The 21,037-nt window shown below is 50.0% G+C and overlaps 1 protein-coding gene across 7 annotated transcripts in view; it reads left to right on the forward strand.

The window, feature by feature from the left end:
* Window positions 1–21,037, forward strand: part of GABBR1 (gamma-aminobutyric acid type B receptor subunit 1) — a 293,840-nt gene that overhangs the window by 230,826 nt on the left and 41,977 nt on the right. For all 7 annotated transcript variants that reach the window (XM_068108736.2, XM_068108737.2, XM_068108735.2 and 4 more), the window contains 4 exons: window positions 4,412–4,657; window positions 8,550–8,613; window positions 8,954–9,031; window positions 10,611–10,761. In XM_068108736.2, the coding sequence (XP_067964837.2) occupies window positions 4,412–4,657; window positions 8,550–8,613; window positions 8,954–9,031; window positions 10,611–10,761 (539 nt within the window). The remainder of the gene's footprint in view (window positions 1–4,411; window positions 4,658–8,549; window positions 8,614–8,953; window positions 9,032–10,610; window positions 10,762–21,037) is intronic.

Below are 21,037 nucleotides of genomic sequence, written 5' to 3' on the forward strand. Positions count from 1 at the left end.
CCCACATATAGGAAGGGTGGCAAGGATGCCAGCCTTACCCACCGGGCCCATCGCTCACTACCAATTTTGCACATCAAATTTCAACAAATTAAAATTTTGCCAATCATCTGCCAATCACTGTACCATTACCAATCATCACTCTGCCAATCCTTTGCCAATCATCAAATTTTGTTTTTTTTCTAATTTCGGGGCCAAAACACTAACCTCATCACACAGTCTACTCACTAATGCCTCTCGGTGCGCCAATTCCTGTCCAAAGCCCGGCTTCGTAAAGCCGAGCAATGAATGCGGGTTGTTTGGTGCCAGCGGCTGGACGCGTCCGGCACTCGGTGCAGGGACAGGGGCTTACCCGGGCCGAGATCCCACGCACCACCCCGGCGTGGAGCCATCCCATGGCTCGATCTCGGCCTGCCGGAATGCCTCAACAAAAAGTGGTCGCCATGACGACCCTTCCTATCCAGCCGCCCGCTCCGCCTAGTGGAGCACGGACGCGGCCGTTCCAAGCGAGGCCCGGCACGCACCGAGGGCCCGATTCGGCTAAAAGTCGACCTAACCTCTAACCCGGTTACCTTCGATGCCTCACCTGCATGCTTACACCCCGCAGCCCGTTCCTTGCTCACACATCCAGCCGTTTCCATGCTCCTCGTCGTACCTTCTCTAACACACCCAGGTACCCTCATTCCACTCACAGCCTTGGTCACACACCTGACCACCGAACACTTTGGCACACATTCGTTGGTCGCACACCTCACCAACACACCTCTTCGCGCCCCCTCCTCGGTCACCTCCTCTGTGACAATCACAGGTGTGCTCTCATTCGCACACCCAACCACGTGCCTCACCACCAACTCCAGCGTGCATTCCCACTCACGCTCTACCATTCCAGGTGTGCATCCTTCCATCCCAGGTGTACATCCTCGCTCACCTGTCACAACCAACTCACTCTCCTTGTCACTCTCACTACTCTCACCTCCATTCTTGACAGCGCACTCACCCTTAATCTTGACAGCGCACTCTTTCCTCATGCACCTGTCCGTCACACACCTTTCTCGCGCACACTCTCCCGTTACACCCTCTGTAACACTCACCACAGGTGTGCATTCTTCCTTGCCTTTGACAGCGCACTCTTTCCCCATGCACCCGTCCGTCACACACCTTTCTCGCGCACACCTTTCTCGCGCACACTCTCCCGTCACACCCTCTGTAACACTTACCACACCGCGCTTCCATGTGCTCCCTCGCACACGCGCTACGACCGACTCATTCTCGCCAGCACCCTCACTCCTTGGCACGCACTTTTTCCTCACACACCCCAGAGTCGGACTTTCTCGCACACCTCCTTTTTCGCACACCAGACCTGTCGCACACTTCACCAACGGCCCCTCACGAACACCCGGGTCTATCTCGACCCCCAAGCTTATTAAATCCCCTGGCGCATCATACGCACGACCATATTGGTCACCACTTACACCGGGTCCTCTTCCTCTTCGCTTCTCCTCCATCACCTGCGAATCCCTCATCCGGTTAATGAGCACATCATCACGATCCAAACACAGACTTTGGACCAATTCTTTTATCTCCTCTTTTATCTCCCTCTTATCCCCTCTCCGTCGCTCCTCAATTTCGCTCACCCCTTCCTCCACTCCTTCCAATCTCTGCTTCACCTCTTTTATTCCCCGGTACGTCTCCTCAAGCTCGTCCTCCAAGGCTACCTTGACCGTTTCCATGTGCGTCCTCACCTGCCGGTCCTTCGTCTCCATTACCTCTATCACCTCGTCCAACCTCGTTGTCAATCCCTCACGTACCATCTGACATTCCCTCTTCGTCGCTACCAAGTCATTTTTTAGGTCATTTTGTGTCGCTTTTAACCCTCCTATTACCGCAGTATTCCTTTGTACCTGCTCCACCAACTCCGTCTGTCCCACCGTCAGCTGCTCCACCTCCTGCGTCAGGTCCTCTATGCCCCCTTGTAACTTTACAGTCCCCTTTCTCACCTCCTTCTCCATGTGCTCCTTACAGTGCCTCACCTCCTCGCGCACTCCTCCGACCTCCTCACTCACACCTCTTCTGATCTCCTCTCCCATCACTTGCATCTCCTGCCCAGATGCCACCCTCATCTGCTCCATTTCCTCCCTGTGAGCATCCAGTTTGGTTTCTACCCCCATTTTGACCCCCTCTATCTGCTGCCCCATTTGGTTAACTTCCCTTTCCGCTTGGTCCCTCATGTCCCTCAATTTGCCTTCCATCCTGTTTTCTAACCCCTCTAACCCCTTTTGCATCCCTTCCATTTGATTCTCTTGAGCGGCCATTCTGTTTTCTACCCCCATTAACCCATTTCTCACCTCTTTTATCCCGTTGTCTAACCCCTCAAAATTATTGTCTAACTTCCCAAATTTCTTGTCTAACTCCTCAAAATTATTGTCTAACTTCCCAAATTTCTTGTCTAACTCCTCAAAATTATTGTCTAACTTCCCAAATTTCTTGTCTAATCCCTTAAAATTATTGTCTAACCCCTCACCGGTACCCCTCGCTTCGTCCCTCATTACTCCCAATTGCTCACTCTGAGCATCCATCCGGTTCCCCATTACCCCCATTTGGTTTCCCAACCGCTCACTATCAGCCCTCATTCCCACAATTTGGTCTCCCATTCGTTCCATAAGGGCCCTCATTTGCAACATAAAAAGGTTCGAATCCACCAGGGGCGCTGCCACGGTCGCGGGCGCGGTCGCCGTGGCCATGTGCGAGGCGCCATTTTGTGCGTCTGCTACCCTCGCTGCTTCGCTCTCCTCATGTCCCTCAATTTGGTCCTGGATCGACCCTGCCTCACTCTCCTCTATCGGAACCCAGCCGTCTTGGTCTGCCATAGCGCGACTTTCAAAATTCGGGTTTTTATTTTCGTAAAACAAAATCAAATTTCGCCGTTATAATTTCGAGCGCGTGAAACGCGCTCCGGATCGAATTCCACTTCCCAACACCAATTGAATTGTTACCCTAATGGTACAATTGGTGTTCCAAAATTTGGGCCTAATAAATTTAGTCCCACGTCCGAATCCAACTCCTCGACACCAAATGTTACAGACGCGGTTGTGGATGTTAGTTTACCGAGCGGTTTGGTATGACCGCGTCTGCACAGTTTACCCGATTATACTCGAACGTTGGCCGAGTCGCGCTACGCTAAATCAATTGAGGAAAGGACACAACGGCTGGGTTAAAATGACACGACACCAGGGGTACAGTTCTCAAGACCTCCGGAGGAGGTTATAATATTGCGGAACGTTAGATTACAAGGACAAGAGAGACAGCATAGTAAGGTAGGCACTTAATCACGGTCTTATAGTAACCCCGACAGACGACAGATAAACGGGACAAGACTGACTCACACGGGGATTGATGGCAAGGAAGGGCAGGTAGTCGGTGGACAGCACAAGGTGCACTCTTGGCTCAGGGACAGGATCCACACGGTCCGAAAGATGCAGGGAGGTCTCTCAGCGCTGGAGGTCGCGACTGGTTCTTCTTCGTGGCTGAGGCGCATCTGACGTCACGTCCGGTAAGTCGCTGCGTATATCCGGCGGGGAGTGACACGCCCTCGGCTCGTTAGCTCCGCCCCAGATGGAATCGGCCCGTTGCTTCTTATTGGGTGCGGGGGTGTACCGGGCTCCGCCCTTGACGAGGGGCTGACAGCCAGCCCCTTCGTGGTAACCCCGTAACCTGGAGGTAACCTGGAGCACATGGGCAATGGCGGCTAACCGAGCCGGAGTGAGGACGCCCACTCCCCGCACCGCGGCCGTGCCGCCCCCGCTGTGGTTGTAGTTGTTGTTGTTCCATGAGATGATGGGAGGATGCGGAGATGAGGTTGTGGGGAGGTATTGGGAGGTCCTAAACTCACTACTGGTGCCATACAATCACATTCTGGTGCAACGAAGAGTCAGAATTAATGGAAACGAGTCCTTAACTGACATAGACTAAGAATAACTAGCAAGAGGTCCTATAGTTGTCTACGTGAGATGCGGTGAACCTGGGCACGACATTTAATGGGGGAAAAAGGGGAAGGTCGGGGCTACAGAGTGTTATTTACAGGCAATGGGACTAGGGAATGGGGGATTGGGGATAGTTGGGGAGTATTGGGGAAATAGGGGAATATTTACAAGCGGATATGGAGGCCAAATCCCATATCCGCAACAATATACATATATGTATGTATATATGCTTGCCAGCTTGTCTTCTGACTCCGTTTCCATTCATCCTGTCAACCACGTGGTTTTTGCCAATGATAACCTACCTTTGAAAGTTTTTCATGAACGGTTGATGTTATTAAGCTTTTACAAATTTTGACCAATGCACTCTGCACTTTCAGATGAAAGACGATCATTCCGATGTGTGAAGCTCTTTCTCTTCCCCTTCTCTCTTTCAGACATCGCAGGAATTCATGGAACGCATTGTGGCTAAGCTGTACGGGCAAAGTCCAGAAGAAACCGGGGGGTTCCAAGAAGCCCCGTTGGCTTATGATGCCATCTGGGCATTAGCTCTTGCGCTCAACCAAACGGTATCCCGCCTGGCAAAGCATAATTTGCGGCTTGAGGCCTTCAATTACTCAAGCAAGATCATTACTGATGAAATCTACCGTGCCCTCAACTCTTCTCATTTTGACGGCGTCTCGGTGAGACATGCTGCTGACATGAGCAATCTTAGCACATGCGACCTCCGCTAAATAATCGTCTAGCTCCAGTTAATTCAGTTGTTCAGTCAACTGTGAGACTAGCATAGCATAACATTCCCGACAATTAGTATCGCTTAACTCGAGGTGTCTGGGTATCTTAGGCTGCAGTGTACGAGGGTCATTCCAAAGGTTACACTGTGCCCCTCTCTGCCATTTCCGCACAATTTAGATGTACCGTAAAATGGGGTGAATAGGGACACAAACTGAAAAAAGTTCGGAAACCTTTTTCGCTGAAAATTGATAACCATACTGATTTGTTGATATTTGGGTTGAAAGACAGTGTTCTCTTGTTTTTAAAACAAGTACAAAAAGTTTTAATTAAAACAAAAGCCGCGTCGATGTTACACAATGCCTAGATGCAGCTGTGCCTATAACATCGATGTTATAGGCACAGGACATTCCTATTGATTCGATTACTTGATGTTATTTTTGTGCAAAGTGAAAATATATCTCGGCAATTTCCCGTGTGTGGCGACGAATTTTTAATATATCTCGGCATTTTCCCGTCTGTTATTTCAGGCGGTGTATGACTGACCATGCCGCGATTTAAAAAAAAAAAATCTCGGCAATTTCCCGTGTGTGGCGACACGTGAACGAAGCTATGCTCCTCTCTCCACATTATTGTGACGACGTATAAATTAAATATTTCATCGTGACGATTGTCATCAAATGGACGAATTTTTAATATATCTCGGCATTTTCCCATCTGTTATTTCGGGCGGTGTATGACTGAGCATGCCGCGATTTAAACAAAATATATATATCTCGGCATTTTCCCGTCTGTTATTTCGGGCGGTGTATGACTGAGCATGCCGCGATTTAAACAAAATATATATATCTCGGCATTTTCCCGTCTGTTATTTCGGGCGGTGTATGACTGAGCATGCCGCGATTTAAACAAAATATATATATCTCGGCATTTTCCCGTCTGTTATTTCGGGCGGTGTATGACTGAGCATGCCGCGATTTAAACAAAATATATATATCTCGGCATTTTCCCGTCTGTTATTTCGGGCGGTGTATGACTGACCATGCCGCGATAAAAAAAAAAAAAATCTCAATGGACTTGAAGTTACAGGCCTTTGAGAATTCATTTCGTTCTATAAAGGGCAACTTTCATCGCATTTTCTTCCCGTTTTTTTTCAACCGAGTCTAAAACTATGTTAGCGACTGTGAAAAATGAAATGATATATCGAATTTGATTTGAAATAAAACTGTGTGAGAGAAGAAGACACCACGGGCCTACAAAACAGGCCTCAAAGCTATGCGAGTTAATAAAATGGTGGATATTTGTTTATATGAAGCCTCTCCCAAAATGGGTGGAGCTATGGTTCCCAGAATGGGTAGAGCTTTGAGGTTTTGTCTTCTCTGCAAGAACAACAGGAAGAAGAAGAAGAACAAGAAGAAGAAGAACAACAACAACAGCGTGCACTCTATGAGCAGCGTCTGCGACGTGGCTAAAAAGCAACTTCAGTTGAAGAAATGCGGGCAAGGGGGTTAACAAAGGGAGATGCAGAAAATAGGGCAAAATGGAGAAGATTGTCATGGGGCCCGCAAGGCTAACCCCCGCTCTAGCAGGGAAAATGGCCTTAAAATGCCTGTTGTTGTTGTTGTTGTTGTTGTTCACATGCCCATCGGTGCATTATTGATGCCAGGCAGCACAGAGGCAATCTTTCCCTTGATCCCAGGCTTCTGATTTTAGGATTCCAGGCTCAAATCGAATCTACCATGCTGATTTGTCCGACATCTGGTGATGTCCTTGTAATTCCTGTTATGTCCACACTTCCAATCAGCAACAACTGTTTGGTTTTACACAAGGTGCTGTGGTATTTTAAAGGAGGACATTGTTGAGCACAGCTGGTAGCTTCTTGTGCCTGGAAGGTTGCTAAACATTAAGCACTAACATACGGTAGAAACCTGCACTCACCGCTGTCCCCGAACAAACCACCTTGAGCAGGAACATTGCATTTCGGGTGTCAAGGAGGATTAGAGTATCAAATGATCAAATGTTCTGACACCACCATGTGTACTTGTGTACTCAGTCACACAGTTGACTGTGTACATGTGTACTCATGTGTACTTGTATGTGACTGCCACCGATACAGGTGACGAAAAGGCAAAAACATGGAGGAAACGCATGCAGAAGACAAATGATTTTTTTTTTTGAAAAGTAGAAACCGAAAAGCAACAATTGATCGTTCATCTCTACGAGGAGTCTTTGGCCTATTTTTGCTTAGCATAGAATAAAGGAAAATCCGGAAGCCTTCATGTGCATGATGATCAATTTGCATCGTAATTAGAACACCAGGTGTGGCTAGTAAAATAAAACTGGGATGAGTTGGTAAAGTTAAACTTGCACCATCTACTGTGCTTAGAAAACTTGAGAAGGAAAGGTTTCCTCCGGTATCAAGAACCTGCGCTTCAATCAGAATAGATATGTGCGTGTATAATATTATAATTAAAACATCAAAAAATTATTTTAGGTAATATCTTGTAATTGGGGTGGAGTGTGCGGCTGGGGAGGAATAGGGATTGGGAAGCAGTGACAAATATTTTGGAATGAAACTTGAATTAGCATCTGGTCTGCAGTTCTTGAATAGTTACCGTATTACTTCACGCATCTGACCATGGACTGCACGCCATCTTTAATGGACGCCATCTTTAATGGATGACGTCCCATCTATGTTGTGATTCCTCCAAGGTGTTGCTAATCCATGTCAGTGTTGCTCATTCTGTGCCCACAATGCTGCTTCTGCTGGATGTTCTTTCCCAGATTTTTACCCCATAATCGTGGACCCGATCCTGATAGACAGCCTCGTGACGTCACACACTTCCTTGACGTACACCTGAGCCTCACACAGGCACCCAATATCATGCCACTTATGATGAACACATAAATTGTTCTGCTTTGTCGTGTTCTGGAGTTAATGATGTTGGCACTGAAGACAACCCCCACCCCCAATTGACAGTGAACATCACGTGACCATCAAAGAAAAGCAAACGAGATGTCCTCGGGTCTGTGTAGATCACATGTGCCCATTGGAGAGTTCATAGGGATGTGTATTACGGAGCAACAATAGGTTCATCCATTTTGGGGGCACGGCTGTGATTGTCGTTTGAGAAACATTACGTACTAGCAGAAGTACTCGGCGTTGCCGGCGGGGGAGGGGGCTAGGTAGGGGGGGGGGGGAGAAGGGGATGGGGAGGGGAGGGAGGAGGGGGGAAGGGGAGGCAGGAGAGGAAGGGGGTTCATATATATGCTGGTGGGTGAATGTGGCGTTCATCACGTTTCTGAGTTAGGTGTGATGCACATCAGGAAGAAGAAGAAGCCATACTACAAACTTCGTATTGTTTGATTTATTTGTATTCAAATGTCTGGTGATTGTCTTTTTATTTATTTATGCGAATGTGTACTTGTATGTGACTGTCATTAATTTTAAAAGGCTTAGGCACTATCGAGCGATTTTTTTTAACTCCAAAAACACGATCTTTTTTTTTAACGTAATTTTTTTTTTGCCTAAAACACTCCCGGTCACTCACTGATGAACCTCTGAAAGTTTGACGAAGATCCGTTCAGCCATCTCTGAGAAAAATGGCGACACAGACAGACAGACAGACAGACAGACATTGCTCTAATATGGTAGATTATTTTTGATGTTTTTATTAATTGTTTTATCTTAATCCCTGCAAATGGACTCAAGTCCTTGTCGATAATTCTTGTTTATTTATTTATTCATCTTTTTTTTGATCGGTTTTCTTTTTGATTTGAGTGATAAATTGTTTAGCATAGCCAGTGACTTTAAGAGGATGTTCTGTGTGTTTCTATTTCTAGGGCCATGTCGTGTTTGATGCAAGCGGCGCACGAATGGCCTGGACGTTGATCGAACAGCTTCAAAGTATGATAGTATGACGTCACTCGGCATGTTGCTTTTAACATGAAAAGTGGTTCAGTGTTAGTGCCCCTTATTACTTGTTAAACCCGTTTATATTACTTAAACAAGCAGTCTTGAATGAGTCTACCGCCATTTTGTTTTGCGATATATGACTGTAAGAATGTTTATGATATTGTGATTATTGGTTTGTTTGTTGCTTTTAGACCTAATAATATTTTTTTAAATCAAAAACTTGTGGATCCATCTCATCCGCATTTGTGATGATTAAAATAATTTTCTCTGAAAGATCCTGAGTGAGATATACATCACATCGATGAATGTGCGTCTGTGTGTTTCAAACCAGATCGAAAATATGTTAAAATTGGCTACTTTGACAGCACGCACAACAACCTGTCTTGGCTGGACACGGACCACTGGGAAGGTGAGTAGCTTAGCGAATGGTTTGGAGGAAGGTGAATCCAAGAACCCAAGCAGGGTGGTGTGGGCAGATGTTTGAAACATGCAAACAGATGTTAAAAAGGTGATCCATAGTGGTTACCTTGCATCGCCAAAGACATGTTGTTTAAATTCATTAAAGGTGGAAAAGAGTTTTTTGTGGACATTGTAGGCCTACAGCTATAATGCACGACTTTGAAAATGTCGCATAACTGTCTGATGATAATGAGGCCTTTTGCGCATGCGCTGTGTGTGTGTGTGTGTGTGTGTGTGTGTGTGTTTACACTGACTCGGTTCTGCTCAGCGGACGCTTTTAACCTGAGATTTGTAACTCAAATAGTCTTTTAAACACAATTTTAAGCATTTCCAATGGTTTATTTCCAAATGGTTAACCATGATTGTTCTGTTCCTGAATGTAAATCGGACTCACGGAAATATAGGAAAATCGAGAAATATCCGTGGATAACAGTAAGAGGTGTTGAGTTCCTGTCATGTCCTGTTAATATAGATGAGCGGGCACAATGGATGTACATATATTAATAATAAATAAATAAATAAATAAATCCAATATAATCTATCTTGTGGCCCGGAAACAAACAAATGATATATTTATAACAGCTATCAAAACTCTCATAGCACCCCCGCTCTCCCAACATGATTGAATATAATCATTTAAAACGTACCCCGTACATTCACGAGCCCCAGATGTGTCCTTTTCATCGGTGATAAGAAGCACGCAAACCAGATGCGTTGTCTTCCTCAGACAAATCTACCTGATACATCCGGCTCCCACATAAATTTATCTAGAACAAACTGTGTGTATTTTCACATCGCGAAGATGTCCTTGGTCTAACAGTTTGTTATGGCGACATGGTAATGACACACAGCGTTGTCTTTCAAATTGTAGACGTCCGCTAAATAAATCGCCAGGCCTGCTATGTTCACAGGAGGCATTCCTGCAAGGTTTAAATTCCATTCACAAGGAGCGATCCGTCGGAGGTTTGCGTAGCGCAAGCCCGTCCACTCGGGTCTTGCGCCGGCCCACATGGTCGGGAGATGCAGTACGGATATATCTGCCAATTTGGCGGTCTGAGAAAGTTCTCCAACTCTTTCATTGCGCAGAAGCACAACCTTTTCTCTGTGGTGCTTTTCCAAGTATTTTTGGCTTCTTTTAGAAGCTTTGCAAGCCATTTTAGGTAACGATCCTTATCTTGCACACTTGATGTACTTTATGATGCCCCAAAGTCTGAACCCCAAAGTCTGAACCCAAAGTCTGATGCCCCAAAGTCTGAACCCCAAAGTCTGAACCCAAAGTCTGATGCCCCAAAGTGTGAACCCAAAGTCTGATGCCCCAAAGTCTGAACCCCAAAGTCTGAACCCAAAGTCTGATGCCCCAAAGTGTGAACCCAAAGTCTGATGCCCCAAAGTCTGATGCCCCAAAGTCTGGTGTTTCTGTGCATGTGCCCTGATCATTCTGGGGCGGATTACGTCGTTTCAAAAGTCGTGTATCATAGCTGCAATGAAAATGTAGGAAATTATTACACCCACTCATTTTCAACTTTCAGGAAAAACCCCTCCTCCAGATCGGACAAAGGTTCAGCCTCATTTCCGGTACCTCTCCCAGAGCCTGTTTGTTTCTATTTCGATTCTTGCTGCCCTTGGTGTAACCTTCGCTTCTGCTTGTCTTGCTTTCAACACATTGAACCGCCATGTCCGGTGAGTTACCACAGGAATGCACATGTAATAACCACAACTTTACAGATTTAAAGTTTTTTTTTTTTACATTGTTTGTTACACAACATCGAGGCTCATGGAAGAGCAAGGTGACAGAGGGTCAAATTAGCAATGAAGTGACATGGGGCAGTGGGAGAGCAGTTGGCCAAAATAAGGGAATTAAAAAACAGTAAAAGAGGAGGGATAGGAGGGAGTCAATACAGTAACCTGCAAGTAGGTGGGTTGGGTTAGGTAAGGTGGGGTTAATGGAGGTAGAAAAGATCACGTGTGGAGATCGGGAATAACCTGAGATGTTGGTGTACCGCCTGCTTGAAGCCCTGGGGGTAAGAATGAGATTGAACAGCCTCAGGAAGACATGTCCACAAACGAGAGAAAAGAGAAAGAAAAGATTTGACATGTGCAGTAAGCCTGGATTTTGGAGGTTTAACCAGGAGGAGGTTAGTGGACGAACACGTGCATCCTGGGGTTGCTGAGCAGGGTCGGAGGGCTAATGGAGCAGAGGGAGCAATATCGGAGGATAGAAGGTAGAAAAAAGAGACTGTGCTGTCATCCCCACGTGTAGCTGTACACATGTAGACAGCCAGCCGAAGTCCATTCAAGAACGACATGGGAGTGAGGGGACAGCCCCCCTCGCTCTAGTGTTTTAATGAAGTCACACAGGTATGAAGTGAATGAATAAGGAGTGAGGGAACAGCCCCCCTCTCTCTAGTGTTTCAATGAGGTTACACAGGCATGAAGTGAATGAATAAGGAGTGAAACTGGAAAAGATATAAAATACAGCACAATTACTAATGTTAAACATATATGTTTGTTGTAATGACTGCCTAACAGCAAGTGCTAGCAAATATATATATATATATATATATATATATATATATATATATATATATATATATATATATATATATATATATATATATATATATATATATATATTGTTGCGGTTTTGTGTTTTTACCAATAAAGGTTAATTTCCCCCCTCATAGTTTAGTCACACTACAACACGTAGCCTCGCGATAGTTCAGTTATTTCTTAGTAAATGTAAGCATAGTCCTTTTCCTGTGTTAGTTTTGCGTTGAGTAGAACAATGAGAGTTAGGTTTCCCTCCAATGCTTTATGCCGCCTCGATACTTTGGCTTTGGCGCGAAATGCCACGAGGCAGGCCTGGACACGTCGATCAAGGGCGAAGGAAGGCGGGGAAGGAGTGACGGTAAGCACGAGCCGCCAATCAGGGCTCGAAGGGAGTGGCTTACGACTGTGGCAAAGGCGTGGTTTGGAACATTCGATGCGGGCTAAGGGCGTGGCAATATAACCCTTTGCGAAAAGCCCCCACCTCAGTTCTGAGGAGAGGTGCGTTGAAACAAGTCAAGCAGTTTTGAGGGGAGAGGCACTTGAACAAGTTGAATGCTCGGTTGAGCTTGAGGCAAATCCCCTATTGAGTTACGCGAGTGAAATTGCGCCGTTGATTAATCACGCTGTGAGGAACCGCCGAGCCGGGCGAGAGACGCGCATACTCGCCTGCCTGCCTTTGTTCGAGATACGTGCCGCAAGGATCCCTCCCGCCTGCCTGCCTGCCTTCATCGAGGGACATGCTGTGACCGGCAGAGAGCTGTTCCTGAACAACGGAGCCGGTGCGTTCAGCGCATGAACATTTCCTTCTTTCATTCCCCCTGTGAGTGTGAATGGGCCCATGTCTGGGAATTTAAGCTAAGACTGTATAAGACTGCCCTGTGTCTCTGCTTTCTACTGAATCATTGTAAATAATAATTAAATCGTGTTATTCCTTTGATTCTACCGCTTTTGTGTTTTCCATCATTGACTTAGGGTGGTACGAAAAATTATCGCTCTAATCGGGTTCCAATACAAGATAACTGCACGGACCACGTGGTACGTCATCCGCTCGGACGTACTCAAATTACGCATGGTTCGTGCGAGACTTGATCCCCGCTTCCGCGGCGGCGTAGGTATTTAGGTACGTGCAAGAATTGTCCCGTAACCCTGTCCTGCGTCTGCCCGGGAGTGGCGACTCAAAGTCTCGCGGTTGCGATACCCAAAAAGAACAAGGGGCTTAATCTCCCCTTGGTAAGGGCAGGAGGGTCGAGGCGAAAACCGCAACAATATATATATGACTAGCAGAGGTACCCGGCTTTGCACGGGAGTGGGAGGAGGAGGGGAGGGGGAAGAGGAGGGGAGGGGAACGGGGGGGAGGGGGGAGGGGGAAGCGGGGGAGGAGGAGGGGAGGGGGAAGAGGAGGGGAGGGGAATGGGGGGGAGGGGGAAGGGGGGGGGAGGGGGGGAGGGGAAGGGGGGAGGGAAGGGTGCGGGGGTGCCCAGGGGAAGAAGGGCCCCTCCCCTCCCCCCCCCTCCCCCCCCCTTTCCCCTCCCCCCCCTCCCCTCCCCCTTTCCCCTCCCCCTCCCCCTTCCCCCCTCCCCCCTCCCCCCTCCCATCCCCTTCCCCCTCGTTCCCCTCCCCTTCTCTTCCCCCTCCCCTCCTCCTCCCCCTTCACACCAGGGGGGTTGACTCAGCCTGTCATCCCACCGAGGTCGGAAGTCGGAACTCATTGTCGTCAAATAAATGTAGCCTGTATGTTTCACTCTTTGTCACATGCCGTTGGTCCCATGTCAATCGGATGAAGTTGAAAAATTAACGTTACGAAGGTTCTCTGGGACGTACTGATTCCGAATAATGAAGTTGAAAAATTAACGTTCCGAAATACGCTAATTACGCTAACAGAAGCGCTGGAGGGAGCACTGCGCTCCCTCCCTTAGATTCCCTCCCTCTTCTGCTAGCGCTAATTACGCGTAACGCACTAATTTTAAAACCCGAAGTTTTTTTAATTTTAAGGTGTGCTGTAGTCAGAAGCGCTAGAAGCGCTGCGCTCCCCTCCCTTCGAATCCCTCTCTCTTCTGCTAGTGCTAATAATACGCTAATTTTAAAACCGAAATTTTTTAAATGTTTATGTCTCCGTGACATTCCTGGGACCATCCCGAGTCGAACAGTACTTTCCGCTCGCAAATCCGTCCACGGGTTCTCGAGATCTTAGAGATCATAGATAGATCAGGATACAGACACAGAGGCCAACTCTACTTTATATATATAGATATATATATATATATATATATATATATATATATATATATATATATATATATATATATATATATATATATATATGTATATATATATAATATATATATATATATATATATATATATATTATATATATATATATATATATATATATATATATATATATGTATATATATATATATATATATATATTTCTATATATATATTTCTATATATAGACATACAGTAATACAGTATAGTATGGTCGTTTGAAGTCAAAATCATGGGCTACGGGAAAAAATTGTTACCCAAGCATATATGGTATCAATCAAAGCGTATTTTTGTGCTCTTTAACATGGTGAAAACTCCTCTTCAATCCTCCTTGGGGGAAAAAAGTTATAGTCGTTTTAGAGAAGGAGCCTTTTTCAGTCAAATTTCAATGGCTTCCCATGTCAGAAACCACAGACACGATATAAGTATACATGATTTGTGCCTAGATGCATTATCAAAGTTCTTTAATCCAACGCCTTTCACATATTTTAACAGTAGGTCATGTGACTTAATTTAATTAGCGTATTTGCTAAAATGTTTATTTTAAACTTTGGGTTTATTTAATGTTTTTTGGTGGATTTTGATATTTATTACATCAATTGATTAATATATTACTGTGGCGGGCACAAGGGGCAATAATTCCGCGCACCAGTGGGTGGTGCGAGCGCCCAGGCGGGGACCGATGGCACATGCCCCGCCCTTCGACTGATCGGACCACGCCCGGGGACTAGACGTGGCCTCGGCACATATATGCGGGCTCTAAGCTCGAGCCCGCTCAGTGCTGCAGTTCGAGCTTTCGAAATAAAGACTCTTTTGTTTTAACAAACGCGTTGTGGCCTACCTCTTTGGCAAGCAAGTTGTGTGTGCGCAGCACCACACTTCACTGGTGACCCCGATTGGTTCAGTCGTTGCTGACCACCGAACGCGCCATGGCCACCAACGCCGTCGCAGTAAAACTCCCAGAGTTTTGGGAAGCACAGGCCGACGTGTGGTTCGTGCCGGCCGAAGCGCAATTTCAGCTTCGAGGCATAACGGCGGACGAGACCCGTTACTACCACGTGGTCGCCGCCCTCGGGCCCGGCACTGCCGCCCGAGTCGTGTCCATCCTGCGGCACCCGCCGGTCGACCACAAGTACAAGGCACTCAAACATCTCCTCATCGCCACGTTCGGCCTCACGGAGATCGAACGGGCCGACCGCCTCCTGGACCTTCCCGACCATCCGTGCGGATGGATTTTATGCTGTCGCTGCTGGGTGACCAAGCCCCGGATTTCTTATTCCGGGCGCTTTTCCTATGCCAGCTACCTCTACAGGTACGCCTCGCGCTGGCCGGTTCCGACATAAGGGAACCCCGCGCTCTGGCCGTAGAGGCCGACAAGTTTTTTGCGGCTTGTGACACGCGGTCGAGTTACTGTGCTACCGTCGTGGATCCCGGGGCAGAGGCTACAGCGTCCCTCGTGGCCGCCGCCGCGCCCCGCCCACCACCACTGCCACCGAGAGCACCGCGGTCGCCACGGCCGCCGCCGCCCCGCCGCCGCAAGCCTGGTGCTATTTCCACGCCAGGTTCGGCCACAAGGCTAGGACGTGTCGCCCGCCATGCTCGTTTGACAAGTCGGGAAACGACCGGGCCGGCGCTCATTAGCGGCCCTGAGCGTCGGCCATTCCGGCAGCCTCCTGTTCATTACGGACACCTTGTCCGGGCGCCGTTTCCTCTGCGATACAGGAGCGCAGGTAAGCGTCATCCCCGCCTCCACGTCCGACAAGCGAACCGCGGGCCGGGGCCCCGCGTTGCTTGCCGCCAACGGTACACCCATCCGCACATTCGGGAAGCGCTGCCTCTCCCTGCGGTTCGGAGGGCAGCGCTTTCAATGGTCGTTCGTGACCGCCAGCGTGCCAATGGCATTGCTTGGTGTGGACTTCCTATGTGCGAATGGGTTGTTGGTCGACGTGAAGCGCAGACGGCTCGGCCAGGCCGAAACCTTTAGCTTGCTCGCTTGTTCGCTGAGCGGCTCACTGAGCGGCTCACCGAGCGGCTTGCCAAGCGGCTTGCTGGAAGGTTCCGTCCCGGCGAGTTTAGTTTGCACGCTTCCGGCAGCGGACGACTTTACCCGCCTCCTCGCCAGTTTCCCGGCCCTCACGCGGCCCACCTTCTCAGCGGTGGCCGTTAAACACGGGGTGGAGCACCACATCCCCACGGTCGGGCCGCCGGTCTATGCCCGGGCACGCCGACTCGAGCCCACGAAGCTCGCCGTGGCGAAAGCGGAGTTCGCCATGCTGGAGCGGCTGGGGATCGTACGGCGCTCCAACAGCGCTTGGGCTTCTCCGCTGCACATTATGCCGAAGCCCGGCGGGGGATGGCGGCCGTGCGGGGACGACCACCGGCTCAATGATGCCACCACCCCCGACCGCTACCCGGTCCCACACATTCAGGACTTTTCCGCCCGGTTGGCCAACACGACCGTGTTCTCTAAGGTGGACCTCATCCGGGGCTACCATCAGGTCCCCGTCCAACCGGACGACGTCCCGAAGACGGCCGTCATCACCCCTTTCGGCCTCTTCGAATTCCTAAGGATGCCCTTCGGGTTGAAGAATGCGGCCCAGGCATTCCAGCGGCTTATGGATAGCGTCTTGCGTGACTTACCTTTCCTGTTTGTCTACCTAGACGACATCCTAGTCACGAGCGCGTCCCAGGAAGAGCACCTGCTCCACCTCCGCACGCTTTTCGAATGCCTGGGCCAGCATGGCCTAATCATCAACCCTGCCAAGTGCCATTTCGGTGTCGCCACTATCCACTTCTTGGGGCATCGCATCACCGAGCACGGTGCCGTCCCTTTACCGGCCAAGGTGGAGGCGGTCAGGGATTTCCCATGGCCCCGCACGGTCAAGGGGCTCCAGGAGTTCCTGGGCATGGTAAACTTTTACCATCGCTTCATGCCCCAAATCGCCCGGCTCCTCCGCCCCTTGCACGAGGCCCTTCTGGGCAAGCCGGGCAAAGGTGACATCGCATGGTCGGAGCCGATGGCCGCGGCATTCGCGGGCGCAAAGCTGGCTCTGGCCGACGCCACCATGCTGGCGCACCCGGCGCCCGATGCATCGATCGCCCTCACCACCGATGCATCAGACTACGTGGTGGGCGCGGTGCACGAGCAATGGGTGCGTGGTGCTTGGCAACCGCTGGCGTTTTTTAGCCGGCAGCTTCGCCCGCACGAACGCCGGTACAGCACCTTCGATCGCGAGTTGCTCGGGCTCCACCTGGCGGTCCGACACTTCCGCTATCTGCTGGAGGGCCGTCCGTTCACGGCCTTCGTTGACCACAAGCCCCTTGTGTTCGCGATGGCCAAGGTCGCCGAGCCATGGTCGGCACGGCAGCAGCGCCACCTCTCTGCCGTGTCCGAGTACACGAGTACACGACGGCGGATTGCCTTTCCCAGTCCGTCGTGCACGCGGTCCACCTCGGGGTCGACTATGCCCGGATGGCGGAGGCCCAGACCACCGACCACGGCGTCCAGGCCTTGCGGACCGCCATCACGGGCCTCCGCGTCACCGAGGTGCCGTTCGATGCCGCGGGCACGGCCCTTCTATGGGACGTCTCCCTCGGCCGGCCTCGCCCCATCGTGCCCGCTGGCTGGCAGGGCCCAGTGTTCGACGCCATCCACGGCCTGTCCCACCCTGGCGCGAAGGCATCCCAGAAACTCGTCGGGGCGAAGTTCGTCTGGCATGGCCTCAGGAAGGACGTCCGCGACTGGGCCAGGACGTGCCTCGCGTGCCAGCGCGCAAAGGTCCACCGCCACACCCAGGCACCGTTGGCCCCGTTTACGGTGCCTGAGCGGCGGTTCGACCACGTACACGTCGACTTTTTGGGACCTCTGCCCCCCTCGCGAGGGTTCACCCACCTCCTCACCATGGTCGACCGCACCACACGGTGGCCGGAGGCCGTCCCCTTGGCGGCGACGTCTGCGGCTGAGGTGGCGCAAGCCTTTATCGCCACTTGGGTTACCCGGTTCGGTGCCCCCTCGGACATCTCGTCCGACCGCGGCCCCCAGTTCACCTCGGAGCTCTGGGCCGTGGTGGCGCAAGGGCTCGGGGTGAAACTACACCACACCACGGCCTACCACCCCCAGGCCAATGGCCTGTGCGAGCGCTTTCATCGCTCCATGAAGGCCGCGCTCCGGGCCAGCCTCCGTGACGGCGGCTGGGTCGACAGGGTCCTGCTGGGCCTCAGGACGGCGCCCAAGGACGACCTGCGCGTGTCCTCGGCGGAGCTGGTCTTCGGGCAACCATTGCGGGTACCAGGTGAATTTATCCCCGACTCCACGGCTCCTTGGTCCACGGCGCAACAGCGCTCCGCCCTTCAGGAGACCGCCCGGAGGTTCGCCCCGGTGCCAACGGCACACCACGGTTGCCCGCCTTCCCACGTCGCCCCGGAGCTTCGCACGGCAACGTACGTGTTCATCCGGCACGACGCCCACCGGGCATCGCTACGGCCCCCGTACGACGGGCCCTTCCACGTGCTGGAGACCGGGGACAAGTTTTTCACGGTCGACATCGGCGGTGCCCCGGATCGCATTTCCGTGGACTGCCTCAAGCCGGCCCACCTCGATCCGGACCACCCCCCGCCAGCTGCGCTGCCTCCGCGTCGAGGCCGCCCCCGGCGGTCGAACCCCCGGCACCCCCGCCAGCAGCTCTGCCTCCGCGTCGAGGTCACCCCCCGACGGTCGGACCCCCGGCACCCCTCAGCCCCTCAGCCCCGCCGGCCTGTTACCCCCCAGCCCTGCACCCATCGCCAGGGGGCGTTAAGGCCGGGTCATCCGGCTTCCCCGCAAACTCACCCTTCAGGTGCGCGGGAATTCTGGGGGGGCGCGTGTGGCGGGCACAAGGGGCAATAATTCCGCGCACCAGTGGGTGGCGCGAGCGCCCAGGCGGGGACCGATGGCACATGCCCCGCCCTTCGACCGATCGGCCACGCCCGGGGACTAGGCGTGTCCTCGGCACATATATGCGGGCTCTAAGCTCGAGCCCGCTCAGTGCTGAAGTTCGAGCTTTCGAAATAAAGACTCTTTTGTTTTAACAAACGCGTTGTGGCCTACCTCTTTGGAAAGCAAGTTGTGTGTGCGCAGCACCACACTTCATTACGGTAGTTTTATTATTCCAGTCCTTGAATATGTCAAACAACCCTTGAAGGATCGTGATCATTGGTTCAAAATATCCGATTTTGTGACCGTGATTTCGGTTATTTCTTGTCTTTATTTCGGTCTTTCTTTTGGTTTTAGATGGAGGGGCGTTGCTTCATCGAGTGCGATGGCTGGCTGGAAAGACGTATAAAGAAGACCTTTTGTATGTCCGTTCCAAGTATGGAATATGTAGCATCGTTTTTGACGGTTATGAAAGTGGACCCTCAGTGAAAGACCACGAGCACCAGAGAAGGGCTGGAAAAGCTTCAGCAGATGTTCAAATCAGCGAAGAAATGCACGCTCACAGAAAACAACAGCTCTTTCTCGCGAACGAAAAAAACAAGACCCAGTTCATCAATTTACTCAGCCACTATCTCAGGTTGGACGGTCATGAAGTGGTTCAGAGTGAGAGCGATGCTGATACCCAGATCGTTTCTGCAGCCCTTGACCTAGCTTCAGCTGGCCAGCATGCCACAGTGGTAGCTGATGACACTGACGTCCTTGTTCTTCTGCTCTTTCACTGGAACACAGACATGGCTGATATTCACTTACGATCAGAACCCAGGAAAGCACAGAAGAGACCTTTGAAGCTCATTAATATCAAAGAAGCTGTAGGACACTTAGAGCAGACTGTTCGTCATCACCTTCTAGTAATTCACGCATGGGGTGGCTGCGATACAACCTCTGCTGTTTTTGGTCACGGAAAATGCAGGATCCTCAAGCTTGTCCAGAATTCGCAAGAAGTGCGACAATGGTGTGCAGTAGTTTGCGCAGGAGGATGCGACCCAGGATGCTGTCGGAGAAGCCGTTGCACGGATTTTCATCAAGATGTATGGCGGAAAGCCAGACGACTCATTGACCAAATTACGACATGCTCGCTACAGGGAGCTTGCACCAACAACCTCTTCCACGATGCGACCAGAGCGACTTCCCCCGACGGAACGAGCTGCATTCCAACATAGCCTCAGAGTGCATTTGCAGGTTATGATATGGAAAAGTCTGAATGTATCTCAAATAGAACCGTGTGAATGGGGGTGGATGGTGGAGAATGGTAGATTGGCGCCTGTCATGACCGACATGGAACCTGCCCCCGATGATCTTCTGAAGTATGTGCGGTGCAAATGTAAGGCATCGTCACGAAATCCCTGCAGCACCAATCTTTGTTCCTGTCGGAAAAGTGGGCTCAGTTGTGTAACTGCTTGTCCTGACTGTCGAGGTGAAGTGTCAGAATGCTGCTCCAGTGCAACCGGAAGAAGACGAAATGCCTGTGGACGCGAACATCTTTGAGATACTACTTTAGATTTATTTCCTACATAGTACATATGATTTACATCTTCTGTAGAAAGTAAGCCATCCCAGTTTGTTCCCTGTTATTTTTTTGCAATGTTGCTTGGTAATGGCCTGACTATACGCCGGACGCGTAATATTTTTTCCCCATGATGGTACAGAGCAATTATACGATACTATACTATACTATACTATATTTTAATGACAATTGCCCTGTACCATCATGGGGAAAAAATTCGCACCCCGGACACAAGGCTGTTACCATGCTGGATAAATCGTGCTGTAAAAAGTTTTCCCCAAAGAGGATCAAAGAGGAGTTTTCACCATCTTGTAGAGCATAAAATTGCGCTTCTTTTGATGCCATATATGCTTTGGTAACAATTTTTTCCCGGTACATCAATCAAACGACCAGACTATTATACACACACATATATATATACACAGACAAGCTTAGCTGAAAGCCATATTATATATAGAAATGCACAACGAAAGATAAAATGCAGATGCAATGCTCCAGGTACACAAAATGCTAATACAGCACTCTGCCAATGGTAAAGGGGAAAGCTGCGATACAACAAATAATGCCAGGTAGCAACTCGCTGACTCTACATAGCAGGCAAGGCCGACCGACTGTTAATGTAAATTCAGCATACATAAAGAACAACGTTTTCAGCAACTATT

Source organism: Myxine glutinosa, chromosome 2 (genome assembly GCF_964187855.1).
Source record: "Myxine glutinosa chromosome 2, kmMyxGlut1.1, whole genome shotgun sequence".
In the NCBI taxonomy this organism is placed as follows: Eukaryota; Metazoa; Chordata; class Myxini; order Myxiniformes; family Myxinidae; genus Myxine; species Myxine glutinosa.